At 31.0% G+C, this 26,981-nt stretch overlaps 2 protein-coding genes across 8 annotated transcripts in view; one reads left to right on the forward strand and one right to left on the reverse strand.

The window, feature by feature from the left end:
* The window catches only part of LOC143042045 (uncharacterized), a 32,719-nt gene extending 21,151 nt beyond the window's left edge, over positions 1–11,568 (forward strand). For 5 of the 6 annotated variants that reach the window (XM_076214284.1, XM_076214278.1, XM_076214279.1 and 2 more), the window contains exon 2: positions 7,360–11,568. In XM_076214284.1, coding sequence (XP_076070399.1) covers positions 7,768–9,822 — 2,055 coding nt within the window. In that variant the 5' untranslated portion in view covers positions 7,360–7,767 and the 3' untranslated portion in view covers positions 9,823–11,568. Of the gene's footprint in view, positions 1–2,857; positions 3,006–7,359 lie in introns of those variants that run through there. The other variant, XM_076214281.1, reaches the window with a different exon arrangement.
* Positions 1–26,981, reverse strand: part of LOC143042046 (protein YIPF5-like) — an 81,355-nt gene that overhangs the window by 42,987 nt on the left and 11,387 nt on the right. The window lies entirely within an intron of this gene.

The following is a 26,981-nucleotide window of genomic DNA, read 5'->3' on the forward strand; positions in this document are numbered from 1 at the left end:
TCTTTAAATCTGTAAATGAAAATAACAATTTTGAGAAATAACAAGATAAATAATGATGCGTTCTACAATTTACATGTATCTTTATATAAATAGTCCTTGTTACATGTCTTTACTCTGAAAATTCATGCACATTAAATATGTATTACAAGTTAAAGAATATTTGATAACATGTTATGCATATATATTTTTGAATAATTTATTATGTCATTTAGACAAATTTATTTCTTTTGTATGGTAAATTTACCTTGTTCAATAATGCATACAAATTATCATAATTTCGTTGAGACCTGTATTGTACGGACAGGTAAAAAGTGTACATTAGACAGGGAAAAAATATATTCTTTATACGGTAAATGACTTGATTTACTCTAAAAACTCATTTATATATATAATATAATATTTTATATATATATATCTTTATTCAACAAAAGTTATGTAAATGTCAAAATTGTCAAAGGCTATTTAAAACATCAATTGAGTACAGTCAGAATACTATAGCTGAGCTGAAAAAGAAGGGGAGGGGGTGTATTGATTCATAAAATGAAATTAAACTCCACGACACTTGACTAAACACTTAGCAATAAAACAAAGCTGATATTGCTGTTCTTCATCTCAAAGAGACGTTTCAGGCCTTCAAAGGAAAACAATATCAATTTCTCTAGCGTAGCCTGAGTTTAAGATGACCTATATGACTGATGCAAATGGAATTTAGTGCAAGATGTTGACACTTAATGCTACATCTGTGTACATTGATTATAAATTTTGTTTTACAAACATGTTAATATATATATGTAATGTAACAGATTTATATTTTTGACATAATTCTGGAATATTTCATAACTTTGTTTATAAAAATTTGTATGGTGAGAAGTCGCATACAAATCCTTGATCCATGTATGTGTTTTGTAGGGAATAATATGCATCTTAATTTTTTTAAGGGCTTTAGTTTAAACTTATTATTAAACCTAAAATATCATAGATTTGCTCTTTTAATGTGGATTCATTTATTTTTATACGCAGTTACTAAGTTTTGTGGTTGGAAAATATTTGTACTTTTGTGAATTAAACTAAAGATTTAGTGGTTTCGCCAAAGTTTGCATACAATCCTACAGGTTAGGAACTTATAATTCCTTTAATATCTAAATTTGGGGTGCATTTTAAACCCATGAGATCCACGAAAATTGGTAACTACAAATAATAAATTCATGGTATTAAAAGTCCCTAAAATCAACCCATAATGTCATCTATCAGAACTAATGCGGTATAAACCTTATCATTTGAAACCACAATAACATAGCAATTTTCTTTTCAACAGAATGATTTTCTTTTAATTTCGAAAAAAAGAAAGTCAAAATCTTTGTTGATATAAAGTTTTACGAGCCTTTAAATAAGACGCAATTTGAAATTGATAGGCTTGAACTTGGTTGCACCATATGCCCCAAGGAAGTGCAATAAGTCTGTCACTATTTGATGGTGCAGTCTATCAGAGCACTTTAAAATTTCCATGACTGAGGTTTATGATTGTTCAATTATTGAATAAATTATATCTGCGTAGACGATTATAGTAACATTTAAAGGGTCTCTAAACATGAATCATCAAACTTCCTGTCGCATAAGACTAAATTTTAGCTATGAAATATTAAGCAAAAAGTTTAATTCTTTAAGTATTCAGGTAAAGTAAATGAAAACTGTCTGATAAAACTTGGGTTTGAAATAAATAAGACTAGCAATTCAGTTTTAACAATCTGAAAATTTCCCCAAAAAATCCTTTGCTATCAGATTGTTAATGCAAACATAGATTTATCTGGATCAGGTATTATCTATTAACAAAAGTATAGAGATATAAAGAAAGTATAAAGATATAAGAAGTTGTGGTACGAGTCACACAGCCACATCACAATTTAAAAAAGTAAAAAAAGCAAGCTATAAAGGGAAAGGGCCCCAAAAAATTACTTGTGTAATACTATTCAAACTGGAAAACCAACAGTCTTTATCCTGTATATCTAAACATATTTAAAAGTACCACTTACACTGAGAAGGATGATGGGGGCATGCACACTGGGCTTCAATCTTTATTTGAAAGAAACTTAAATATATGATGGACTGGAGGGAAAAACTAGGAAAAGTAAGTTACTCCATTCCACAACTCTTAGAGTCGGGTTTGGGTCCCATATTTTTGCGTATACCCAAGTGTTCTTTTTAAGAAATATTCTGCACTGACACCTTGTACGTGACTGACCTTATGATGGTATAAACCTGTTTTCTTATCAGATTTCTCTGATGGTTTATGCATTATGGGTATAACACAAGGACACATGTTGTCAGTTGAACTTTCATTTATACATGTAATACATGTATTGAAAAGCCTTCAGATGTTCTTCACAAAATCAGAAGTTGAGGTGTAGTAATCTGAATATCACTTTGGGTAAGGAGTGTACTTTAGAAATAAACTACACCCTCCTTCATAAACATATAGTATTACCAGATATCATTTTTCACCACTGATGCCTGATAGAAGTACATCTCAAAAGTCAGGTGTGGTTGGAATACTGACGTTATGAAATCTGATATTCCAGTACAATAGGAGTGGTAACTTCAGATTTCAGAATAACACCCCCTCCCCTCCCGTTAATATTATATAATCTCTCACTGGAGAGGAGAAACATGAAATTAAAAATACCCCCCTCTTTCATAATCGTATCATATTTTCAGAAAATCCATCAAAATATTGATAGATGACATTTTCACCTTTATGACACATTATATGATAAATAACACGTTTATATATTTGATTAGGATACACTTCTCTGTAAGATACCAGATCAATACTCAATGCACTATATATTTCCCACGTCAGACGGAGGAGTGGTCATACCTTCTGCTTATTTTATTATATCTATTTTGAGACCTATATCATGATGAATAGGAAAATACATTCTTAATTGTTATGAAATTTTGCTACCCGAAATAGGATAGTACTAAAGATCTTCAAAATAACTTTAAAGGTAGGGTTGTAGATTATCATTATAGTATTTTAAATATCTTAAAGAATATTTTGCCAATAATTATTGTTCGTTGATTTGATTCATACTGTAACAATAATTTTTAAACCCTTTGTTGTTTCAATACATTTTATAAATTTTCATTTGATCCACATTTTATTAGTGTAGAAAACAAGAGTATCAAAATCGTGATTATCACCATTGGCAAATATGAAAATATGAAGCAAAATTTTATCCCATAGTGGTACATCAATTAATTAACGTTAAATTAGTAGGGAACTTAACTATTTTTTTTAAGATGTGCTCAGATGATTTGGATGTTTCAAGCAAACAACTGTACATATAAACTACATAGGCTGATCAACCTCCCCCCCCCCCCTGCCTTTTGTGGAAAAAATTTGGTTGAGAATATAGGGAATCACTGTAGCGAACCACCCCTTTTGAAAATTTCTAGATCTTCCACTGAACAAGATCTGTTACTCAGGCTTCATAAACATAACTTGTACATGTAGGTCCAAAAATAATTATTATAGTCTTTTCCGTTGAAGTGTTTTTTATTTAACAGGGTTTTTTTTAGAAGTGAGAATAAGTGAAACCTTTTTTCAGACTGAAAAAGTGTTTTTTACTGAAATGACAAATTATTAATTCCTCAAGGCAATTACATTTATTAAAATCATAATTTGTTTTATTTAATATATCTACCTGGAGGCAATGTAAAATTGAAAAAAAATATATATCTATAATTGGAATAGGGTGTCCCCGTCACTATCATTCAAGACTGAGAAAATTTTAATAAAAAAATTGAATCAAAAAGAAAATGTTTAATATGTCATGTCTGTCCAATCTTTATTATCTTTAATTAGACAATTAATAAATGATTAAATCAACACTCAATACACAGTAGTTATTAGTCCAGGATGTTAATTAAATTTTAGAGGTCAAAAGGACATCTGTGATACTAAAATGAGGCTTATCAATCCATCTAATTGGCAGATGACCATAATTTATTTCAATTAGTCTAAATATGGCATTTGTCAGACTTCAGACCTGTCAAAGTCTAAAGAATTATGCATAAGATTAAATATCGAATTTCATCAGATATTTTAAATCATTTCCTTTTAAAAAGAAGAGGAAATAATTCATAAAGCCACAACTTATAGGGTTTGGCAAGGATGTGTGAGACACATGCTGCCACATGCATTGATATAATTATACAGAGAATATGAGTATATGTCAATGTGACAGCAACCCATTAACAAAAATTATTGTAACCATCATCAATGAAAGTCAAATTTTTAAACCAAATTTTTGAACTGAAAAAATGTCTATCATAGTGTGACATATTGGTAGAAGCTTTACAATTTCAACTTTTTCTTGTTTGAATTGTTCTAAAATGTCATTTGGGGCCTTTTATAGCTCTGACTAAGCAGTAAGGGTTTCACTCATTGTTGAAGGCAGAATGGTGACCTAAAGCTGTCAATTGACTCATTTGGTTTATATTGAAGTCAGTTGTCTGGTTGGTAATCCTTCCACATCTTCTTTTTTATATTTACAAACAGTAACATGTACTTTAAAGTAAAAATTCCAAAGCAATTTGATACTTAATATCCGTGTCAATTATACCATTATCAAAAGGTTCAAAACAGTTAATGAAAAGATCATATATGCATGTTCTATTTAATCTTAAATCTTTTATAACATCATGTTGTGCTATGTTACATATTGATTGTAAAATATATACAAACTATTCACCTTTCCAGTTGTATACAAATAAGCCTGTTATGATGAATAATGGAAATATTATGTCTTAAATCAATAGCCAGTGGAACTGTACATTTATGCTTATTTTTTGTAATCCAATCTATTATATATAGAAGTACATTGACAAAATATGTTTGAACAATGAATTTTGGTCTAAAAAAGTAATACTTTTGGCTTATATAAGGAGCTGAGATGTTGAGTAAGTGCAGATATAAAGCTTAAATTATGTGATTTATTTTGCTTCAATTGTTTTGAATGAAGCCTAGTTATTTGTATTGGTGCTACTCAAATAAGTAAATTTTCCTCTTTACTTTCTTATACCTCTTCTGATATTAAAGGGGGAGGGGTTTGAGTATTGTCATAGAGCGTTACGTATTTAAGCCCCACATTTTTAATGTGTTTCTGCACATGTCAAACTCATCAAGGATTCAGTTTTTATGGTCTTATGATTTCATTCACATTTCACTCAGCTAAAGTTTGAAACCTTGACCTAAATGCTTTGGTAATCAATGATAACTGTGTTTGTCATCTGTTTGCTTTGATTGTGTTGGTTGTTTACTGCTTAATTGAAATATTGCCAACATCTGTTTTCAATCATGCTGAAATGATAAGATTTATCAAAAATACTATATTGCAAATTAACCTTTCTCATATCAATAAGAAATTATTGATTCCAAAAATATTAGGCTCTTTTTTCTAATAAGGATAACAAATGAAATAATTCTTCTTGTGATAGATTTTATACTGTTTCACTCTCAGCCTTTTACTAAGACAAATAGAATATATATCAGGGATTACAACTAAATCCATCAGACAGTCTGCTCCGAAATAAAATTACAAATGATTCTCCGATAATCATTAGTGTCACGGTAAATCTCTGGAGGATATCAGAACCTACCTACACTTAACATAATATGTCTCCAAGAAACCTTACCAAGTATCAATGTCAGAATAACTAGTGTCAGGACTGAAATCTGACATTCTTGTATGAATACCATATAGAAATGTCTACATAACATATTCGTTATAAGAGGGTGTCAAATGACTATAATGTGACAAATTGTCCCATGGGAATTCATATAATTGGTTGTAATACTATTTTGGAAATCGTAGAGGATCATTTCAAGGATTCCATTACAGAAATTCTGTATTAATGTCAATGAAGCAAGATTTTCTAATGATGTGATATCTTGCCTAAGGCAAATTCTGGTTAACTCAGTTACTGTAGAAACATTTCATAAAGTATTGCAATGTCTGAGGACTGCTCTAATATACTTTTAGTCTAAGTTAATTGAAGTTCTAAAATAATCCTATCTTATTTGTTGTCTTTAATCTCAAGCTGTTATGATTTATTTTCTTTATCATTTTATATTTGCAGTTTCTTTTTCACATATCACTTAAACATTTTAGAGAAAAAAAATCTTTCCAATTAAACAAAATTCTGTCATGTAACTTATAATGGTATCTAGGAAGCTTAATTTGAATGTTTACATGTCTATACCTTAAAGATGGCATACAGTAGTAAAATAGTATACATTTACAGATTACCCATACTTCAACAATATTAGTACTAAATCTTTATCCACTTATAATTTGAAGTATTTCATCCTCCATAAATAAGAGAACTTATTTCCGTTTCATTATGGGATACACAAAGGCCGGCTACTTTGATTTGTCCAATCCTTTCTTTTCATGTTTTATGAAGCTGCGACTGCCTTATATCAATGAAAGCATACATATCTTGAAGTCTTCAGGTCTTTTACATTACATAGATGATAGACTAGTTCTTTAAGATGAGATACTGATGGAGCTCATTCTTAGATGAGATACTGACGGCAAGCATCAGTTAATATGTCTGTTTCAATTTACATTATAGAATTATTTGATGTACATTTCTACAAACATTTACTACAAAAATATTCTGGCAATGCTCTCTATGATAGATGAAAATGAATTAATAGATATTTAGGTAAACAAAGAGTAAATATTCTGATCTACTATTTATTCATACTTGGCAGAAAAACTCACTGGAGTATTTTCTAAAGTAACCGCGAGTTTAACTGAATGCTCAGGTTATGAAAATTATGTCATATAAGTGGGATTATTTTAAGGAAATTTTTGAAGCCAAAATTAATATTTGTAGATGAAACATTGTTCCTTTAAAAAAACATTACATTGAACTTGAATCTTTTCCTCAAATCTTATTTAACCGACATATAACTGACATTATGATAGCTCAAAAACTATGCTATTATAAATGCCTTATTTTTATTCAAATTATGGGAAATTGGTTATGTTCATAAAGTGTATATGAAACACTTTTTTGTACAAACAATAATTCATCTTATATGCCAGCTGAGAAATGTAAAACAAACAAACCATTTCATTATTATGTCATTTATATGTGTTATTTTTAGAAGGGAATTGTTTTTCCCTCTGTCTTAGGAATTACAATTATATGTTTTTCCTCCTTTAATTACAAAATCGGTTAGATCCTGGTTACATAACATTCAGATATATTACAACTTGAGTTAAATTAATTAGCTTGGATGAATAATGCAGAATTAATAAGATTTCCCCTTTTTTCTATTTTTAGCAACAGCTATGAATGTCAATATGAAGAAGACACTACAGGAATGATACTGTGGGAAAAAAATCAATGTTCTTTCTTTTAATCAATACCTCAAGTTACAGTGGGAATGATGAAAAGATGGATTTTTATTTCATTGATGACCAGCACGTGCAATGAGTCACACAGGATTTCAAACTTTAAGCAGTATTGATAATAACAGAGAACTATAACATCAGATATTGCTAAGTTGATGCTAATGACAAAGCAGTGTTGATGAAGCATTATTAAGGAAATATCACTAGTGAACAGATGTGTGTCTAAAAGATGTAAAATTACAACAATCAACAACTGTTTTACAACCATTTCTCAGCAAGTGTTGGAATTAATCTCTAGTTGTCTGCCAACATTACAGGAATTTATTTTTATTTCAAAATGCATTGCAATACTGGAATTATCTTTCATATTTTCATATTTTATATAGTTATTTCACTATCTTTTTGTGACAAAAGATGTACACTTTCTTATGAAAATGAAATTCACATTGCTAACTGTAGCGGACTTGGATTAAATCACATACCGTTTCAACTTCATCATAATATAAAAATACTAGATCTCCGAAACAATGGTTTAAAAGTGATTGGTGCAAATGCTTTTGCAAAATATGATATGTTGACACAACTATATCTGCAAAACAATTCACTACAAGAAATAAAAGCAAATGCTTTTGCTCAACTTACTCAACTGAAGCATTTGGATTTGTCGGTAAATCAGTTGACGAGTGTGCCAACTTTGGCTTTTCCTGGACTTACATCTCTTCTAGTGCTTAATTTTAAAGGGAATAAATTCAGTCATCTTGAGGATGCTGCCTTTTCTGGATTGCCATCACTGACAAGTTTGTATCTTGATGGGAACTATATTGAATATGTCGGAAACAACGCTTTCGAAGGTTTGAGCTATTTACAAACATTAGAATTACAAAACAATAACTTGAAAACTTTGAGCGAAGAATCTGTGCAATACTTTACAAAACAATTCAAGTCTTTCAAACTTTATAATAATCCATGGTTTTGCGATTGTCGGATCAGATGGCTGCAGCAATATTTACACAATTCATCGTATCATAGTTTAATTCATTGGATATTTCCTGAAGGGGAGCCGCAATGCAATTCACCAAGCTTAGTAAAAGACAAATCTTTTTCACAGCTGGATGAAAGTGACTTCGTTTGTGAAATCATAATGTATTCCAGTAATCAAGATCTCACTATAAAACCGAAAGATAAAATTGAACTCTACTGTAATTATTATGCAGACCCCTATTTGTCCCCAAAGTGGACAAAAAATGGGATGGAATTAACAAGTGATGGTCTATATGGTCAATACAGTATTGACACGAAACAAGAGTCTATGATATATAGTACTCTGAAAATTTTAGATTTTAGTGCTAATGATATGGGAGAATACAAGTGTTCCGTAGAAAATGCTAGGAGTTCTGGGAGTTTAAAGTTCACACTGTCCTTAGAAGGGCATAAATTTGACCCGTCTTTAGTGAAACCTTCCCCAATAGAGGAACAAAAAAATTCACGAAATAATCATACGATAAAAATAACTTTATCCGTAGTTGGTGGATTTTTACTTCTTTTGGTTTTGATTGGAATGTTTATTTACATGTTACTAAGATTTCGACGAAAACATCAACGAAAACTAGAAGAACGAAGTCAAACATTCAAAGAACATCTTAAAACGAATGTCTTGAATCAATCGGATATTACCGAATCAGAAAAATATGACAAAAAACAACCAGTGAATGGGGATATGGAAATAATGGAATGCGAACCGTTATATGCACAAGTCAGAAAAGACTTAGACCCTAATAATACTTATGTCTCATTCCAAGGTGAATTTAATGACCCTGAAGATAATGGGGGCTTTTCATCCTCCACCAATCAAACTAAAGGAAGTGATAGTTCTCAGTGCGAATCAACTTCTCCATTACTTGATGACTGTTCTCCAATTCCATGTGAATCTCATGACCTACTTTATGACCCCTCACATGGTGCAGGATCATATTATCATACTCCACAACGAGCTCAAACTCTTAACTCTCGATTCCTGCCATCGTTAAGTTCATATGACACATATGACACTTATTTATCATATAGTACACCTTATAGTACTTTATCACGCAATGGGAACAATATTCATGGCTCTCACAATGGGAGTTATTATCATGGTCCACATGGACACTACCCAGTGAATGGGACACATACATTACCATTAAATAGTGCTAATAGAATTCCTCACAAAAGTGCTTCAACAAGTTATATAGGACCTTTACCGCCAAAGAAACCACCACGAGTGTTTCATTCACGAGATAGTATGTCGCTGTCACAAACGAGTAGTAGTGCCGGTAGTGAGCCATCACATACAACAAAAAAACTGTCTTTGCCAAAACCTGGTACAGTTGATTCATTTGGGACTGCAGTTTGATATTTTACAACAATATTTTCACATACTTTCAACTTTTAAATTAATAAGTAAATTGCAAGAATATCAGTTCCTTCTATTAATATTTTGTTTTGATTTTTTTGCAATTTGAGGGGAAAAGGAACATAATATGCAACAACACAAAAGATTAACCAAAGCACTGTCATAATCTGTTTTAAGTTAGACCCAGCTAAAAATTAAATATCGAGGGCTTCTTGGTCACTTATAACCCCCCTTTTTATTGTAAGCCATAGAGGATGTGACCTTTCATTCCAAAGACCGGCAGTCTTAAAGATGATCTTTTATAAGCAACAATTTCATTAATTTTTAAAAACATAACAGTTAAACTAGACCAGATATTCCTGTCAGAAACTCATTTATTCCTTTGGATTTTTTAAATTATTTTCTTCTAAGTGCATTTGTTTAGACCAAATATTTCAAATCATTTCAGAAATTGTTATTTATATTTTTGTATTTTAGTCTGGATTTTGAAGAATTTTTTTTAGATCGGATTTTGTGGGCATTAATTGTAATAAATATGCCAGCTTTTTTCAATTTACATTCCAGCTTTTTCTAAAAAAAATGTAGAATAAGCAAAATAAATCATACATGTAGCTTCATTTTTTTTATTGTGTGACCAATGCCCACTGTTTATAGCTTTTAAATGCTTGTTGTCATTTTGGTGTAAGTCTTTCAAGTGCAATTTTTGTGTATGTCTTGCAATCACCAAATTATTTTTATTGAAACATTCCATGAATATATGCTGATTTAACACTGAAAACATACATTTTCTTTTCTATCTTTTAAAATGTGAAAAGTTTAATTTCATATTGTAACATACTTATTATTAATGTAGGTAATTAAACAAAACTCTGAAAGTGTGGACACATATTAATAAGAGGGCCATAGGAAGTAAAATATGTATCTACTCTAGCACCCTTTAAGTCAGTCAAAGGAATGATAAACAATAGACAACTTTTGAGTTCGATGCATTTCCATCAAAAATTCTGGTTTTAGTGAACACCATTCGTGCTTTTAGGGGCATCGTCACTTCTGTTTCAATGTTGAGCAAGTGGTTGAGAAACTATAATGTTATATTGCATGAATTGTTCGCCAAATTAAATTCTCAATATTGACAATCAGCACTGCTGTCATTTGGAAATTGTAATTAAGTACTTACAAAACAAATATTATTTGTAGTTTATCCTGCACAATGAGAGCACTAAGACGCTTGATGAACGTTAATAGTGCAGGGATACAGGCGATCCCCTCTATCTGGTAAATGAGGTCACAAAGGCGCCCATAATTGAAGAGTTTTTTCCGGTGACGAATGAACTCGAAAGTGGTCTATTGCTTGGGTACAAAACTAAATAAAAAAATCCTATACTAATTAAATATACTTATTATTTCTCAGTCTGTAAATGATTTTTGGGGCCTTTTATAGCTCATTGAAGGCTGTTCAGTGACCTATAGCTGTTAAATTCTTTCTTGTGAAGAGTTGTCTCATTGGCAACCATACAAACATCATATTTTTTATCAATTTAATTATAGGGCATTTTCATAGCCAGTTAAAGAATCTAACATTTAAGTTTTGTTTTCAATGTTAAACAGTTGTCAATTTTGTATGATAGTGAAAATCTCATTCAACTTTATCAGTATTTTTGTGTTCATATTGAATCATGTAAAAGAAACAAGAGAGGAATATATTTTTTCATCAATGTTGGTGTGTGAATAAAATTTTGGAAATTACTAGTATTGCTTTTTTTTAAGCCATTCATATAATGGCTGTCATGGCTGTTACATACAGTACAGTCAAATACATTATGTGTTGAAGATTTTGTGGGTATCATACTGGTAACATTTCTTGCTTTTTTCCAAAGTCCACATATACATAGAATATAAAGAACAAAGCATGATGCTATAAATGGCTACTAATGTCAATAGAATTTTTCAAGTGATGACGATTAACAAAAGGAGCCAGGGAATAATTTAGTCCCTTAAAATTCTTATCTGCATTATTTGAATTAACACTTTTTAAAACTGTAGAATGAAATTGATTGGGATAAATGCTTAGTCATTAGATTACATTTATGTTTATCAAAATTTGCATGTCTGAAAAACATTACTTATTACCTTTGAAAAGTGTACTACAAATTGTTAACTTGAGCATGGGTCATATGAGTCTAACCATTGATTTATTCTTTTTAAATTTAGACAAAGTGTTCAAAACAAACTATTGTTCAAATTTACCCAAGTCATAAAAATGATATGAAACTGAATCATCATTTAACCTGCTACATTCTTGTATCTGTCAGCTGTCTCAGCTTGTGATAGCAACCTAACAACATTCAAGTCACAAAAACACATATAAAAGTTAATAATAATTAAACATCTTATGTTCAATATGTTTTCAAGCGCTCAATCACCATTCTAAGCAGTCAACAAAATGTAAATATCTGGAGCCGAATTCACAAAAAAACTTACCACTCCGATTAATCTTAAGTATACTGAATTGTTCATAACTTAAGACAAATCTTAGTCGTAAGTTTTTTTGTGAAATCGACTCCTGCATTCAAAATGGTATATCACAATTTTCAATAATCAATGAATTAAATAAAAACCCAAATTGTACCTCATCACTTTTTATGAATTACAAGTTTAACATGAAGTGTTTCTATGTTTTAACATGTCAGACTGACTCTTTTCACCCTGCAGCATGTTGTTTAGAAACGAAATCAAAGTGTGATAACCCCAAAATTCTGTAAACAAAACTTAAACTTTACTGAGGAATCTTTACATTATATTGAAGAGTAATAAAAAGTCCTAAGAACATCTGTTTAAATCTTCTATTACATAATTCTAACCCCAAAAGTGTTGGTAATACATTGTTTCCTTGTTTTTTATATTCTAACACAATGATGTAAGACTTACATATGTTATACAAATGGGACTATTGTTCAGGTATATCTTATCAGGTCTTTTTATCTCATAGACAGAAATTTCATTCATATCTTCAGCATTTTATTTGTTTAATTTAATGAAGGAAATCCCTAAAAAAATACAAGCAAATATAAGCCACACACAATATGATAGACAAAGCTTTTATCATACAAATAAGTATACACTATACACCTTCAGGGCGTATTTAAAACACTTGAGATTAACCCCAAATGGGTGTACCTAATTTACACCAAGATATTATAGTCAATGCAGACTGAGTTTTCAATCATAGTTGAAGAGAAAAATAAGCATTTAAAAATGTAAAAATTGTGTCACACAGTGTAGCATGCTACCAAATTTCATGAAGGTAAAAGATTTGTAATTCATGAGAAAATTGTAAAACAACATTTCATGATATCTCTGTACTTTCTGTATAGAAAGAGATATACCTGAGTATATATTCTTTCCCAATAAGATATAGGATTGATTGATGAAAAGACTTTAATTCTTCTTGTACACAAAACATCAATCAACCAACAATGGGAGATAACTCTAATTTTAACCTCATTCAAGATTTTGATATGAAGAAAATGATTGCCTTGAACATCAAATTGGGATTGCAACCCGATAAATAAAAATATTTTTGCAAGTTCATCCCATAATTAAAGTTTCAATTCTTTTAAAGACTTAATTATATCATAAAATCCTGTTCCTTCAGAGCTGGGGACTATACACCTTATCGCTATTTAGTCCAATCCGGGAAAAACAGTCATTTATACAACTTCCTGTTTGGGTCATGCCGCCGAAAATAGAGGTCATCAGTAGTGAGCTGAGGGTGGAAAAAGTTTAGAAAGCGATCATCAAGAAACTTTGATAGAATATGATCCCCTTTTTTCGAAATTAAAATTAAAGTAAAAAAATATTTTGTTTGAAGCATTTAAGGTAGTTTAAACAGGTCTCATTAAAAAGTATCCTGTATGGTGAATTGTTTAAACAGGGTCCAAGATAGCTTCAACTGGATGAAAAAGTTGTGTAATTTTAGAACTTATCCGGAATGGAATAAATAGCGATAAGATGTATTATGCTAACTTAGTATAATAGTCCGAGTTCAGAGAGGTGTTAGGTCTGATTTCAGACAACCATGTTTCACTAGCCTATTATATAAATCATCATTAGATAGTGACTTATTTCTACTTATGAAGTCTGATCTTCAAGCACCTTTCCACTAGCCTTCATGTAAATCACCTTAAGAATGTGACTTACTGACAAAAAATCAATACAATAGTATTCTATCATCATACACAAATCAATATACAAATGTACTGATACAAAACTCTAACCTTAGGAGAAAATACGGAATGAAACTTGGTAAAAAAACACCCTTGAGAGTGTGCAGCCTATTGCTTTCTTCATCATCTATTAATACCAATGTACATGTTCTGAAAATATGCACATTAAACATTTAAACTCCATGAATCTGATCTACCTGTAGGGAATTTCTCTATAAACAAGAAGTGGAACTGTGATAAATGTAAGGTTATGCAATCCACATCTGTAAAAAGGATTTGTGATATCATTATGCCATAAATTATTGAACTAGAAGCATTAGATGTATGCTAAAGTAATGAATTGTATCATTTTTATGACTGTTTCACATGTAACTGGCATGTTGTTACACCAAAATACAAGCCAATACTTATGTGTTTTAGCTAAATTTTTGGCGTGTATACAGTTACTTTCTTTTTTTCTTGCTTTTTACAAAAATTTTAATGTTAACCAGCTCTTTCATTATAAGAAATGTTTATCATGTAGTTAAGTTGCCCATCAGAATTAAGTCAAGCTATATATCAAATTACCAAGTTTAGTTTATGAAAACTTAGATTACTTACAGTATCTTTAGAGCTTATCAGTGGTGGATCCAGAACTTTTTGTAAGGGGGAAGGGGGGACACTGACTGACCTAAAAGGGGGAGGGGGTAGGCTCCAGTCATTCTTCAGTGATTCCCCATATATCAACCAAATTTTTACCTAAAGAAAAGGAGGGAGGGGGGCTATGTACTTATCTTTAGAACTTATGACACCTTTAGTCATGAATGGAAAGAGATTTATATGAAGTATATATGTTAATGCAACAACAACCCAACATTAACACAAGTAACAACTTGAACTGTCAGAGGAGCATTAAAAATACCATGTTGGAGTAACTGTATCCACAGACTGCATTATAAACTGAACAGAAAGAAATTAGATAGATTGATGCCAAAATTACAAGTTAACATGAAGAGATATTAAAATATTTCCTTTTGATAAAAAATTTTGTTCATGCATATTTTATAGTTTTCATTTCTATTCTCAAAATGGGTAGCACACCAGATTATCTGACTAAAAAGATGAATTGTACAGTGGCAGATCCAAAGGGGGATCCCGGGGTTTGGAACCCCTATTTTTTTTTGGACGATCAAGGCATTTGAATAGGAGCATATAGTTGGAACCCCCCCCCCCCTTTTTACTCTGGGTTGGGAACCCCCCCTTTTTAAAATGGCTGCATCCACCACTGTTTTACCTAATACTATAATATGCAAGTCACTTGTTAATTGACTTCTTACACAATAGAATATAGATCAAATACAGATAAAGGCAAAATGACAAAAGGACAAAATCAGTCATAACATCTAAGCACAAGAATTTGCATCAAAATGATGTTGAATAAAAAGTGAACTTATCTCCTGTACCACTTAGAAAACACCATATATTTAAATTAAACTGTCACATCAATTATATTATGTTAGTTCACAGATACCAAATGGTTTCTTTCTCAATCAAAGGTTACAATTGTGGCAAAATCATGAAATGACAATATGTCAGTAACCAAACAGCACAGGTTAATCAATTATCGATACATGTAAATATATCTGTAAACTTTTCACCAAAACTTTCAAATTCACACCAAAAGCGTTTGGTTTTACAGAATCGAGTTAACCCATCTTTAAACCAATAAATATAATTAACGACTATTAAAGTTCAGATTCAGATTGAAGTTATAAGAGTCTGTCCCCATAATGACCCCAAATAACCCCTTTAGAGACATTCAGGCTATGGGTCTGAAAATCAGGGTTGATTTCAAGACTGAGAGTGAACTGTATAAAAGTGTGCAGACATGAGGATTAGTAGATATCATGGTTTATTAAAGCTGACCAAACTTACGATAGTTATCTTGATAGTTACCCAGGATAAACCCCCCGCAAACTTTACAAATTAGTTTTACAAATCTTTAATATGCAGGCTGCCAAGAAACATTAATCAAACCAGCTAATAAAAATATCTCTAAGACTATCAAACATTAATAACTTCCAGCTAGAGAAAGCTACAATTTTTTAATTGCTCTTCTTCTGAGTACACACTTGTAAAGATGCAATCAAATGCACATCTTCAATAAACATGATGGGAGATAGTCAATTGAAAGAAACAGACCACCTTGATCTGTTAGGCTGATTGCAATCATGCTTATATTGCAATTTTATAGCCTAATCACAATGACTAATTGAACCAAAGATTTGGAAAATAAAAACATATTTGTCACATTATGGATTCTAAGATATCAACATGTATGAGTTATAATTAAGGATCCAAAAACCTCCATAAGAACAGCTGCTCTGAGGTACTGGTAATAAAAGAAATAAATTGTTGCTATTCAAACCAATTGAACATATGAGCAGTCTGAGGAAAAATGTCAAATTTGACTACCAAACCTACGCATAATGCATTTGTCATCAGAGGTTTCCAAAGCAATTACATTAAGAAGACTTTTCTGCCACCTAATGAAAAAATTAATATGTTATTTCCCATTTGAATAGTTATACACTAGTCATTTTTTGGGCCCTTTATAGCTTGCAGTCCTGAGTATGAGCCATTGACCTAACTTTAACTTTAACCTATCACGGTTAAATGCTTTTGTAGATTATGTGACTTGGATGAGAGTTGTCTCATTATGGTATTCATACCACATCTTCTTGTATCTTTTGAATATATAGGTGGATTTTGAAATTCAAAAAATATATATTTATTTAATAAACCTTCCATTTAATTTCAAAACAATCAGTAATTCAAATAAAATTCTTTACAGAAGTGATGTAATAATGTATGGTAGTTATTTAACTTTTTCACTACAAGATTCATCATCATGCAAAATACTATCATTCTTTAATCTTTTTTTATACTACAAGTTGCAACATCATGCAACATTCTAACTTTTATCAGACTTAAATCAAACACCATTTGCATGTAGACTTTGTCATGAGCAATCTAAAAAGATTCATTTACTGTAATCAGTCCTCAGTAAAGAGATAGTACTTAGTGATAACCCACTGGGGCATGTAGACCTTAATTGTACATATGTATTTCCTTGTCAAAATTTGGCAGGTGTCATGCACAGTCTGATTTGAATAGAATTTAAAAAAAAATAAACTGTAGGGAAAAAGCAAACTGTCAAAGAAACAATCCAAACATGTGAACTTTAAACATACTGTTCACTCAGCTATTCTATTGTGCAAACAATTTGACAGGAGTACAACTTTAAGCATACTGTTAATTCAGCAATTTTAATGAGCAAAGAATTTGACAGTCAGACTTAAATGAATTATATATATCATAGATATAGGAAGATGTGGTGTGAGTGCCAATGCATGCGACAACTCTCCATCCAAATAACAATTTTAAAAAAAGAAAACCAATATAGGTCAATGTACGGCCTTCAACACGGAGCCTTGGCTCACACCGAACAACAAGCTATAAAGGGCCCCAATATTACTAGTGTAAAACCATTGTTCATCAAAAACATTGAAAATATGAATTCCTTTTGAGCTTAATATTCTGCTGCAAAATGTCATATTCTATAAATTATAGGTGAACAGAATAAATTCTAAATTTAAAATACTCTATGCTAGGAGTATACAAATTCTACAAAGAATTATGAATTATTGAACTAATATAATCTCCTATGACCCCATCGTATCTCTTCAACAGATTGCTAAAGTAGAATAAATATTGCATTATCATCACAATCAGCCATCTGTATTATCTTTGTTTGTTTGACTAAGATAAAAGCAGCAGAGTAAACGTTTTTTACAGACATTGTTTGATAAACATCTTCCTTGTGTTATACAGTTTTCTTCCTGTTTATATTTGTCTTCATTTATAGCCTCATTGTGCAGGAGTTATCATTACTATTGGTAAAAGCATTTCCTTTGTTTAATGGAATTTGCTAGGGTTTTTATGCCTCTTCAGTAGGGGATAGGGTCATTAAGGGCATACGATACAGTTACAGGGGAGGTAATGACGTTGCTAACGTAAACTGTTATTTTCGCAACGTCAAACTATTACTTATCAGGAAAAGATTCAGTTTTGCAAGGATTTGTATAGTGTACACTATACAAATCCTTGAGTTTTGGACTGATTTTTGTCATTCAAACTTATCTAACTTGAAAACGAGTTCATGGACCCCTCTTTTTTAAAATGCCATTTGGTTTGATTACGTGAGAAGATTATGTGTGCTGATTTTCATGAAAACGTAAATTGTGCAATTTTTTAAATTAACTAAATATACAGCAAAAAATTATGTTTTTTTCTACATTCATGAACATTTTTATAAATATGAGTTATATATATATTTCTGAATAAAAAATGAATAAATTTTAAGGATACTTATAAAATATAGAAAGTACAAATTATTTAACAAAAAACAATTTGTGTTTATCTTTTAAAACCAAAAAGTTATGTCTTTCTTTGGAAAGGGAAAGTATGGCCACAAATCCGAATTTTGATCATATTTTACTCAAAAAGTAGCACATGGAGGTATATTTTTTATTACATATTTGATTTAATCAGGTAAAAAATAGTCTATATGGAAATTAATATCAAAATGTAAATACGGAATCAAAACTGTATCGTATGCCCTTAAGTGTTAATTTTACCATCCTTCTTTCTGTCCCTCCCTCCCATATATTGTTACAGAGCTTGCACTGGGGCAATTCATATCCTCAGACACATTCATTCTTCTTTTATTCTCAATTTTCTTCGATAAGTATCTAAAGAATATAACACCTATTTAACACATAAATTCTCTATTTCCACTTACAGCATCAATCCCTGATCACACAAATAATGTTTTTGGTTTGTTTTTCAATGTCTTGAGATCAAATTTTTTACTGGCTTATAAAGATACCAATGCCACGTTGAAAACTCCTAAATCTAAGTCAAACCATTGCAATCAATGCATGTTAACTTTAATAATCATTTTCAGGTCATATTGTCTATTTTCCTTACATTAAAAAAAAAATCTAATTTCAATACAAAGAGGACAAAAAATATCACATTTTCTGATCCAAGAAGTATTATGATGAGACTATAATACACCAAATTTCCAATTCAATTAATCTAATTTCCTGGTTATAATGTATTTTTCAGAAATATTAATCTGTGTTCAATTAATTTCCCTTTCAACTTCTATTACAATCTAGACTCTCCAGGGGGAACTCACACATCTTGATTATAAAACGCCTAACCAGATCTAAATACATAACAAAAAGCTTAATAAAATTTACACTAAAAAACAGCTGGTTTTATTTCAAAGAGAGTTTTGTTTTTTCTTTTTCAATTTGTCTGTTCTTCTTGTCTATCAAAGTATGAAATCTGCTGTTTTCATTGTTGTCAGAATTTTCTATGTGTACAGCCTTTTCTTGTCATTTAAGTTTCACATTGTTTAGAAAAAAATTGGAGGTAGAATTATCATGATCACAAAGGACAAGGTTCACTTATGGCACAAAATGGCCTAAAATATCAACTTTATCATAAAGCATCACAAAGATCTCACTTTGGTTCGTAAATGGGTCTATTTCAAAAGTCTGAATGCTAAATGTATCAGTTCTTTTTTTAAGAGTTTATAATATTCTCCAAAGTAAGTCCATTTTGGACATTTTGTCAAAATATGATGATTTTGTACATTTTTCAGACCTAAAAGCTTTAGAAACACATTGGCCGCCACCTACGATCCAAAATATGTTGTAACCAAATGATTCCGATTTTGATATAGATTTCATCAATATAAAATCTTTTTGGATCGTAGATGGCGGCCAATGTTAATTATGCCAAAAACAATTAAAATTGTGTCCAAAAAGTACCAAAATTGACCTTTTAATACAAATTATGTTTATTTAAGGGGTCATAGCTCCATAAATTGTAAAGGAAAGTGCCAGCAAAAATATTTTTGTCTTAACAGTATTATCAAAAGTCATTCTATGTAAAATTTGTAATTTTTTGGCCCGATTTAAAAAACATAAAAAAATCAGGGCCAATTTTAACCCTTTGTGAACCTTCTCCTTTCAATTAGAGATCTTTGCAATGTTAAACCAAAATATATTCTCTATACATAATATCAGTGCCATTTTTTATACAAAACTCTTTTCTTTTTTATTATTTTCCCTCCAATAAAACTACAAATTTATGCAATTATGTGACAGTCAAATATGATATATGACTGTATGAATATTGCTTATATACAACAATATATAAATCAAGATATATATATTTATCAAATTCTTCAATCAGATTGTCACAGAAGGCTTCACACCATAATGACATTCTTGTGAAAACATTAAACAATTATTTTGAGAGTTGAACTAGACAGGACTCATGTTGAAAAGAAATAAATCTGAATTGAATAAAAAAAAATGATTACTATCAGTGGCGGATCCAGACATTTCATAAGTGGGGGCCCACTGACTGACCTAAGAGGGGGCCCGCTCCAGTCACGCTTCAGTGATTCCCTATATAAGCAACCAAATTTTTTCCCAAAAAGGGGGGGCCCGGGCCCCCTGGGCCCCCCCCCCCTAAATCCGCCTCTGACTATTACATAAAATATAAATCTAAGTGAATCATGGTTAAACCAGAAAAAATAGAGACTCCATATGAAGACTGCATTTACATTTACTAATCTTGGTGATTATTGTAGAACTATCTTCATGTTGGTGCTTTGGTGGCCATCTTTGATGTCAGTTGTCAGTATAAACTATAATTTTCTTGTAACAAGTATTGTCCATTCATTAAGAATGCAGAATTCTTTTATCAATTTATTCTAAATCAGAAAGGTGAGAGCAAAAAACAAAAAAAAAACATCTCAACATGATCAGTCATAAACAGGGATGGGGTCGATTACTTTAAAATGACTCATAAACAACTTTATATTATCTAAATCAAGGGGAGATAACTTCAAAAATTCTGATAAACAAAATTAGGTACTTTAATCAAAACTGTGTCAATATATCAGAAATTCAAAACTTAACCTTTTTTCATCAACTGTCAAAAAAGAGTTAAGAAAATAAACTTTATTCTGAACTTAGATCTTTGTTTAATCAATCAGATATTGAAGTATCCCTCCTTACCAAATCTCGTTAAGAGCAATGATCCCTGAACAGCTGACTGACATCCACAACAGTATAAATGGAAGTAAACTAATGATGTGAGAATAACATCCTAGAAATCAGCAAGCATCATATAATGCTGAATTAATAATTATACCATCTGGATTTGACATTCTAATTGACTTTATAACTAATTTTTCATTGTAGGTTAAAGTATACTAGTATAGGAAGTGTACAGTACTGAAAAGCCCAAAAGGTCAAGGGCATACTGAAAACAGTAAGGAAAGATTACATAAACTGTTCTCACAGAGATATGTCTCGCCTTTTTGTAATTTTTACAATGCAAGTGTTGAAATCAAAATAGCAATACTTTAACATCTTACACAAGTGTTATGTTTATCTTTTTAATACTGGTTAATGAAATCATTACAGTGTGTACTGGCTAATTTAAGTTATGCAAATATTCTCCAAGTCAATAAAACATAACTGAATTACATGGCTAAACAATCTCCAATCAAAATTGGCCTACCACTAATTGTTCTCCTTGAAATGACCTAATCACAAACTAATACATGACAACTAAGAAAAATTATTACAGTCAATAGACCACATGACTAAGGGGGCGGAGCCAAATTATCTCCATGGAAATAAGATATGTCAATGCTTATACAACTGCATACCAAATATCATTGACCTACCAGAGTACCACTTGTGGTTCCCAATTAACTGACCTAATCACAAACTAATACATGTATTAAAAAATTAAAAAAAATTTCAAAGTCAATAGACCATGACTAAGGGGGCAGAGCCAAATTATCTCCAAGGAAATAAGATATGCCAATGCTTATACAACTCCATACCAGATATCATTGACCTACCACTTGTGGTTCCCCATAAACTGACCTAATCACAAACTAATACATGTACATGTAAAATAAGCAAAAGTTTCAAAGTCAATAGACCATGACTAAAGGGGCGGAGACAAATTATCTCCATGGAAATGAGATATGCCAATGCTTATACAGCTGCATATCAAATATCATTGACCTACCACTTGTGGTTCCCCATAAACTGACCTAATCACAAACTAATACATATAGAATAATCAAAAGTTTCTAAGTCAATAAACCATGACTGAGGGGGCAGGGCCAAATAATCTCCATGGAAATGAGATATGTCAATACTTATGCAACTGAATACCAAATATGATTGACCTACCACTTGTGGTTCACCATAAACTGACCTATTCACAAACTAATACATGTACATGTAAAATAAGCAAAAGTTTCAAAGTCAATAGACCATGACTAAAGGGGCGGAGACAAATTATCTCCATGGAAATGAGATATGCCAATGCTTATACAACTGCATACCAAATATCATTGACCTACCACTTGTGGTTCCCCATAAACTGACCTAATCACAAACTAATACATATAGAATAATCAAAAGTTTCTAAGTCAATAAACCATGACTGAGGGGGCAGGGCCAAATAATCTCCATGGAAATGAGATATGCCAATACTTATGCAACTGAATACCAAATATGATTGACCTACCACTTGTGGTTCACCATAAACTAGACCTAATCACAAACTAATACAATGTTAACGCAGTCGCCGCCGCCGCCGCCGCTGGAAACAACATACCTATGTCTTGCTTTTTTAAAATATCTCACCATACTGCTTCATCCGTCATGATTGAATTGTACCTGAAAGTCTTTACAATTAAGTTTTTTTAAAAGGTCAAAGTATAACTTCAGGTAACATATAACAATATCCTTGACCCATGCAAATTAGTTCAAGGTCAGATAAATCCTGCAATACAAAAATGTAAACCTTACAATTGTTCCATACACTAACTGACCAAACCACTGAAACCTAAATTAATGAACCATATACATTTTAAAGAGGTAAGGTTCAAATGAACCCTGCCAGACTAACAGGTAGACTTTACACTTATTTCATATATCAAATACACTTTACTTTTGGTTGGACATGGATCTGAGAAACTTAACATAAGGTTGATCATATCCATGAAAGGTCAAGGTTAGGTATACCAAATACAGTTATACTATTTCTCAAAATAACTGGAAAAAAATATTGAAAAAAACACAAACAAATAAGGAGATGAGGTTTGATTGCTAGTGATAAAACTATCCATTAAAGACTAAAGAACAAACAACTGAACAACAACAGGTCATTGTACAGCCTTCAACAATAAGCAATATTAATTTAATTGACAGCAACCACCTTGGTTGATTGACAGAAGAATCCTATTAAACATAAACTACACATTATTAAGATAAATGTGAGCGTTAAGTTAGAATAGACTTGGCTGAGTTCTTCAGAGAAAAGATTTTTGATAAATTTTATAGACGAAGCATGCCAAGTGATGGTAATCACAAGTAAATTGTTCAAAGGGTCAGTTGAGCTAATTAGAAAGTGTGCTTACTATATGCAACAACAAGCAAATACTGTCAAATGATTAGAATATGATGATATATTGTTAAAGAAGACACAAAATACTGGAAACTGTTTCTTAATATTAGAATACAATCCCTTAAAACTAAACTCATAAAATTCAAATAATACTCCAAGAGACTCCACATTTTCATTGAAAAAACAGACTTTTTCCTACACATGATTTTTTTTTTTAACCCCATCAAATATATTATCATATGTACTTTTAGGATTGAATAAGATGGTATAACAGCAGTAGATCTTTCGAATTCCACACACTAAAAACATTTGCCAAGAAAAAATACATTTGATTTTTTTTAATCCTTTTTTAATTGTAAAATGTTTTGCCAAAATGAGCCACAGATGTGTTACAAGAAAAAATATCTTGCTAATAAGAAGTTATGCTGACTATCAGCGAAATGTTCTTTGTTAAAATAACTAATTAGTAAATCACAATATTGACGATGCTATACGAAATCAATATATCTAACCTAAGGCATTCCTCATGTTTATACTTCAAACAGGTGCTGCTCCATAGTGTAATTAATAATCAGAAAGTTAATATAGGCTCTAATAGAAAAATTATTACAATTCTCCTGCCAATTTCTGACCCTTATTGATAGTGTTATCATATAAAAAAATATCAAGCATTTAAATGAACCTATAAATTGCTTTTTGAAGTTAGAAGTCAACAGTAATCTGTATCATCCTACAGAAATACAAACAACTTTATTTTTTTTTCAAACACATTTTTGGCACTGGATTGAAACTGGGCAATAGCAAGATAAAATGTAATGACTGCAGGCGACCTTTATTCCACTATTCAGCACTAGACTGAAACTTAAATAAAGTAAGATAATTAGTAATGACCGCAAAAACCACTTCTGCCAATTCAATGACTCCATTGAGGAAAAGTCATTTTATGTAGGGACTTTATAATGAAAATGATCTTAAAAATATAATACTAAAAAGAATGTAGGACAAGTAAGCATCAACATTTGATAATAGGATTTCCAGTGATTTCCAGTCATACATGTGCAGGGTTCTCACTAAGGCGAGTCCATGAGTCCTGGACTCATGAAAATCTGTCTGGACTCACCATTTTTAAAAGTGGTGAGTCCAAAGATGCATCAAGATCGAAATATTTTATATAAACTGAACAATCATATCATCATTTTATAGCAAAAGTTTAAAAGTAATCAGAATTTAATCTCATTTCATTGTTCTATTAGGTCATGGAGACTCTAATATAATAAACTATATTGCTATAAAATATCTTTTTCTTACTGTTGGACTCACCATGGCCAAAAATGACGAGTCCCTGGACTCGCCTTAAAAAATCCTTAGTGAGAACCCTGCATGTATGAAAGCTATAAGCCATTATTTCTAGTCTCTTTAGCAAATAAGGGTCACTGTACAGCATTCTTTTTCATAAGCCATAATGAAATTTGCAAAGAAGCTTAAATATGTACTGTATCATCAAGTGATTTTTAGCCATTTCTATCCTTCTTTATAGGAAAGGTTAAAATAGATTACTCTAGTTTGATTTTGATTTCATAATCCATAAATTAATAAATGGCATAATGGGTTTAGGGGTATCTACATAAACCACTGCCCAATGTGGACAGAAGGTAAGTAATTCGCTCAAATTTGCCTTCTATAGATCTTTTTATAAATAAACATGGCAAAAATGGTATGTAGATGTATTAAATGGAAAAGAAAGACAAAAATGACATTTGTAGTCATAAGACCTTACTAAAATCTGACAAATAATGAGACAATCATATCAATCTTACAGTTTATAGATCTATACTCTACATAAACAATCATACAATTTCCATATTATAATTAAAACATGACCCTGTCAAAATAAAATCAAAGGGATTCATTACCAACCAAAAACAATGTCATTAACATAATGTTATTGTTATATATTACATCAAAAAGCATTTCTGATTACAAATTATATTAGTACCACCCATCTGTGTAATGTATACTAAACTTGTTAATTAGTTTTTTATTTGTTTATTTACAAACAATTTCCTGCAAGTTGGTGTATAATCTTACATAAAAATTCACTTTTCTACTATAATTTACATTATTTTCTTGTAAATTCAACATGTTCAACATTATGATATAGGCGAAAGCAACTAGTCAATATATTATCAATAGCAGCTGGTTTAACTAAATAAATACAGATCCAAAATTTAAGATGTCTTTTAGCTATGTTTGATTGATTAACAGTTGCTTGCTTAAAGTCCAATGGAAATGCTTTATTTCAGAACTACTAAAAGCATAGGGAATTGTGATATAGCAATAAATTATTCAATCATTTCAATAACAGCGGTTAAAATATAATAAGTACACTTGCAAAAATGAAAAATTTATATAATTTTCATATTTTTCACAACATTGCAAGCAGACATTTTTATACCAGCATGAAATTGACGGGGAGCATATCTAGAATCTACCCAGATAATCTTGTTTATCGCTATTTTGTGCATTTTCCTTCGATCTTTTTTTTAGTGATAATTTTTCATATCATGCTACTCGCCTGAGATGGAAAATTATCGTTAGAAACTAAGAAGCCACGTGGCGTTGCTAATGAAATTGACATGAAATTGACAACGTCGTCATAGGTAAAATAGCGATAAACAGATTATCATTGGTCATCTCAACTCGATTGCTTTTCTCGCTTTCACCGTAACCAGCTCAAGTGAGAAAACCAATCTCGTTGATAATCTTTAAATATATAACAAGGTATATATAGGTATTGATATTAACTGTAAAAATAGCCTTTATACATAATGGTTCCTCTGTACCAACATAATGTGATACAAACTTATATTTAGAAGTCTGTTCTCTAATCTATATAAATCAAGGCTTAAATCAATACTGTGGTTTCAACATCCACGCTATCTATGTGCTACCTATCTCATGGTTTTGATTTGAACTGCAATACTGGTTGTGCCTAGAAAGTTCTTTTCCCTTAAAACAATTGCTTTACTACCAAAAATAAAGTGTAAAAGTTACACTTTAATTATGTTGTAAAAACTCTTCCACATCAGTAAAACTAAGCATTAAAACATCACAGGCACACATTTTGATAATAATTTCTATTCTTCAGAAGTTTTCATAAGATTTATTTTCTATTTTACATGTTTATGGTTTACCTGCCAGCATGGTATACATGGATTTTGAATAACCACAAATTATTATAAACCCACAACACCAGTGGGCGTATTGCATTTCCGCTAATTTTTCAAAGTCCCAATGCTACGTTTCCGCAAATTTAAAGTATACGTTTCCGCAATTTGTATTTATTACTTTTCCGGAAATTTACCTGGT

This window comes from Mytilus galloprovincialis, chromosome 8 (assembly GCF_965363235.1).
Source record: "Mytilus galloprovincialis chromosome 8, xbMytGall1.hap1.1, whole genome shotgun sequence".
Taxonomy (NCBI): domain Eukaryota; kingdom Metazoa; phylum Mollusca; class Bivalvia; order Mytilida; family Mytilidae; genus Mytilus; species Mytilus galloprovincialis.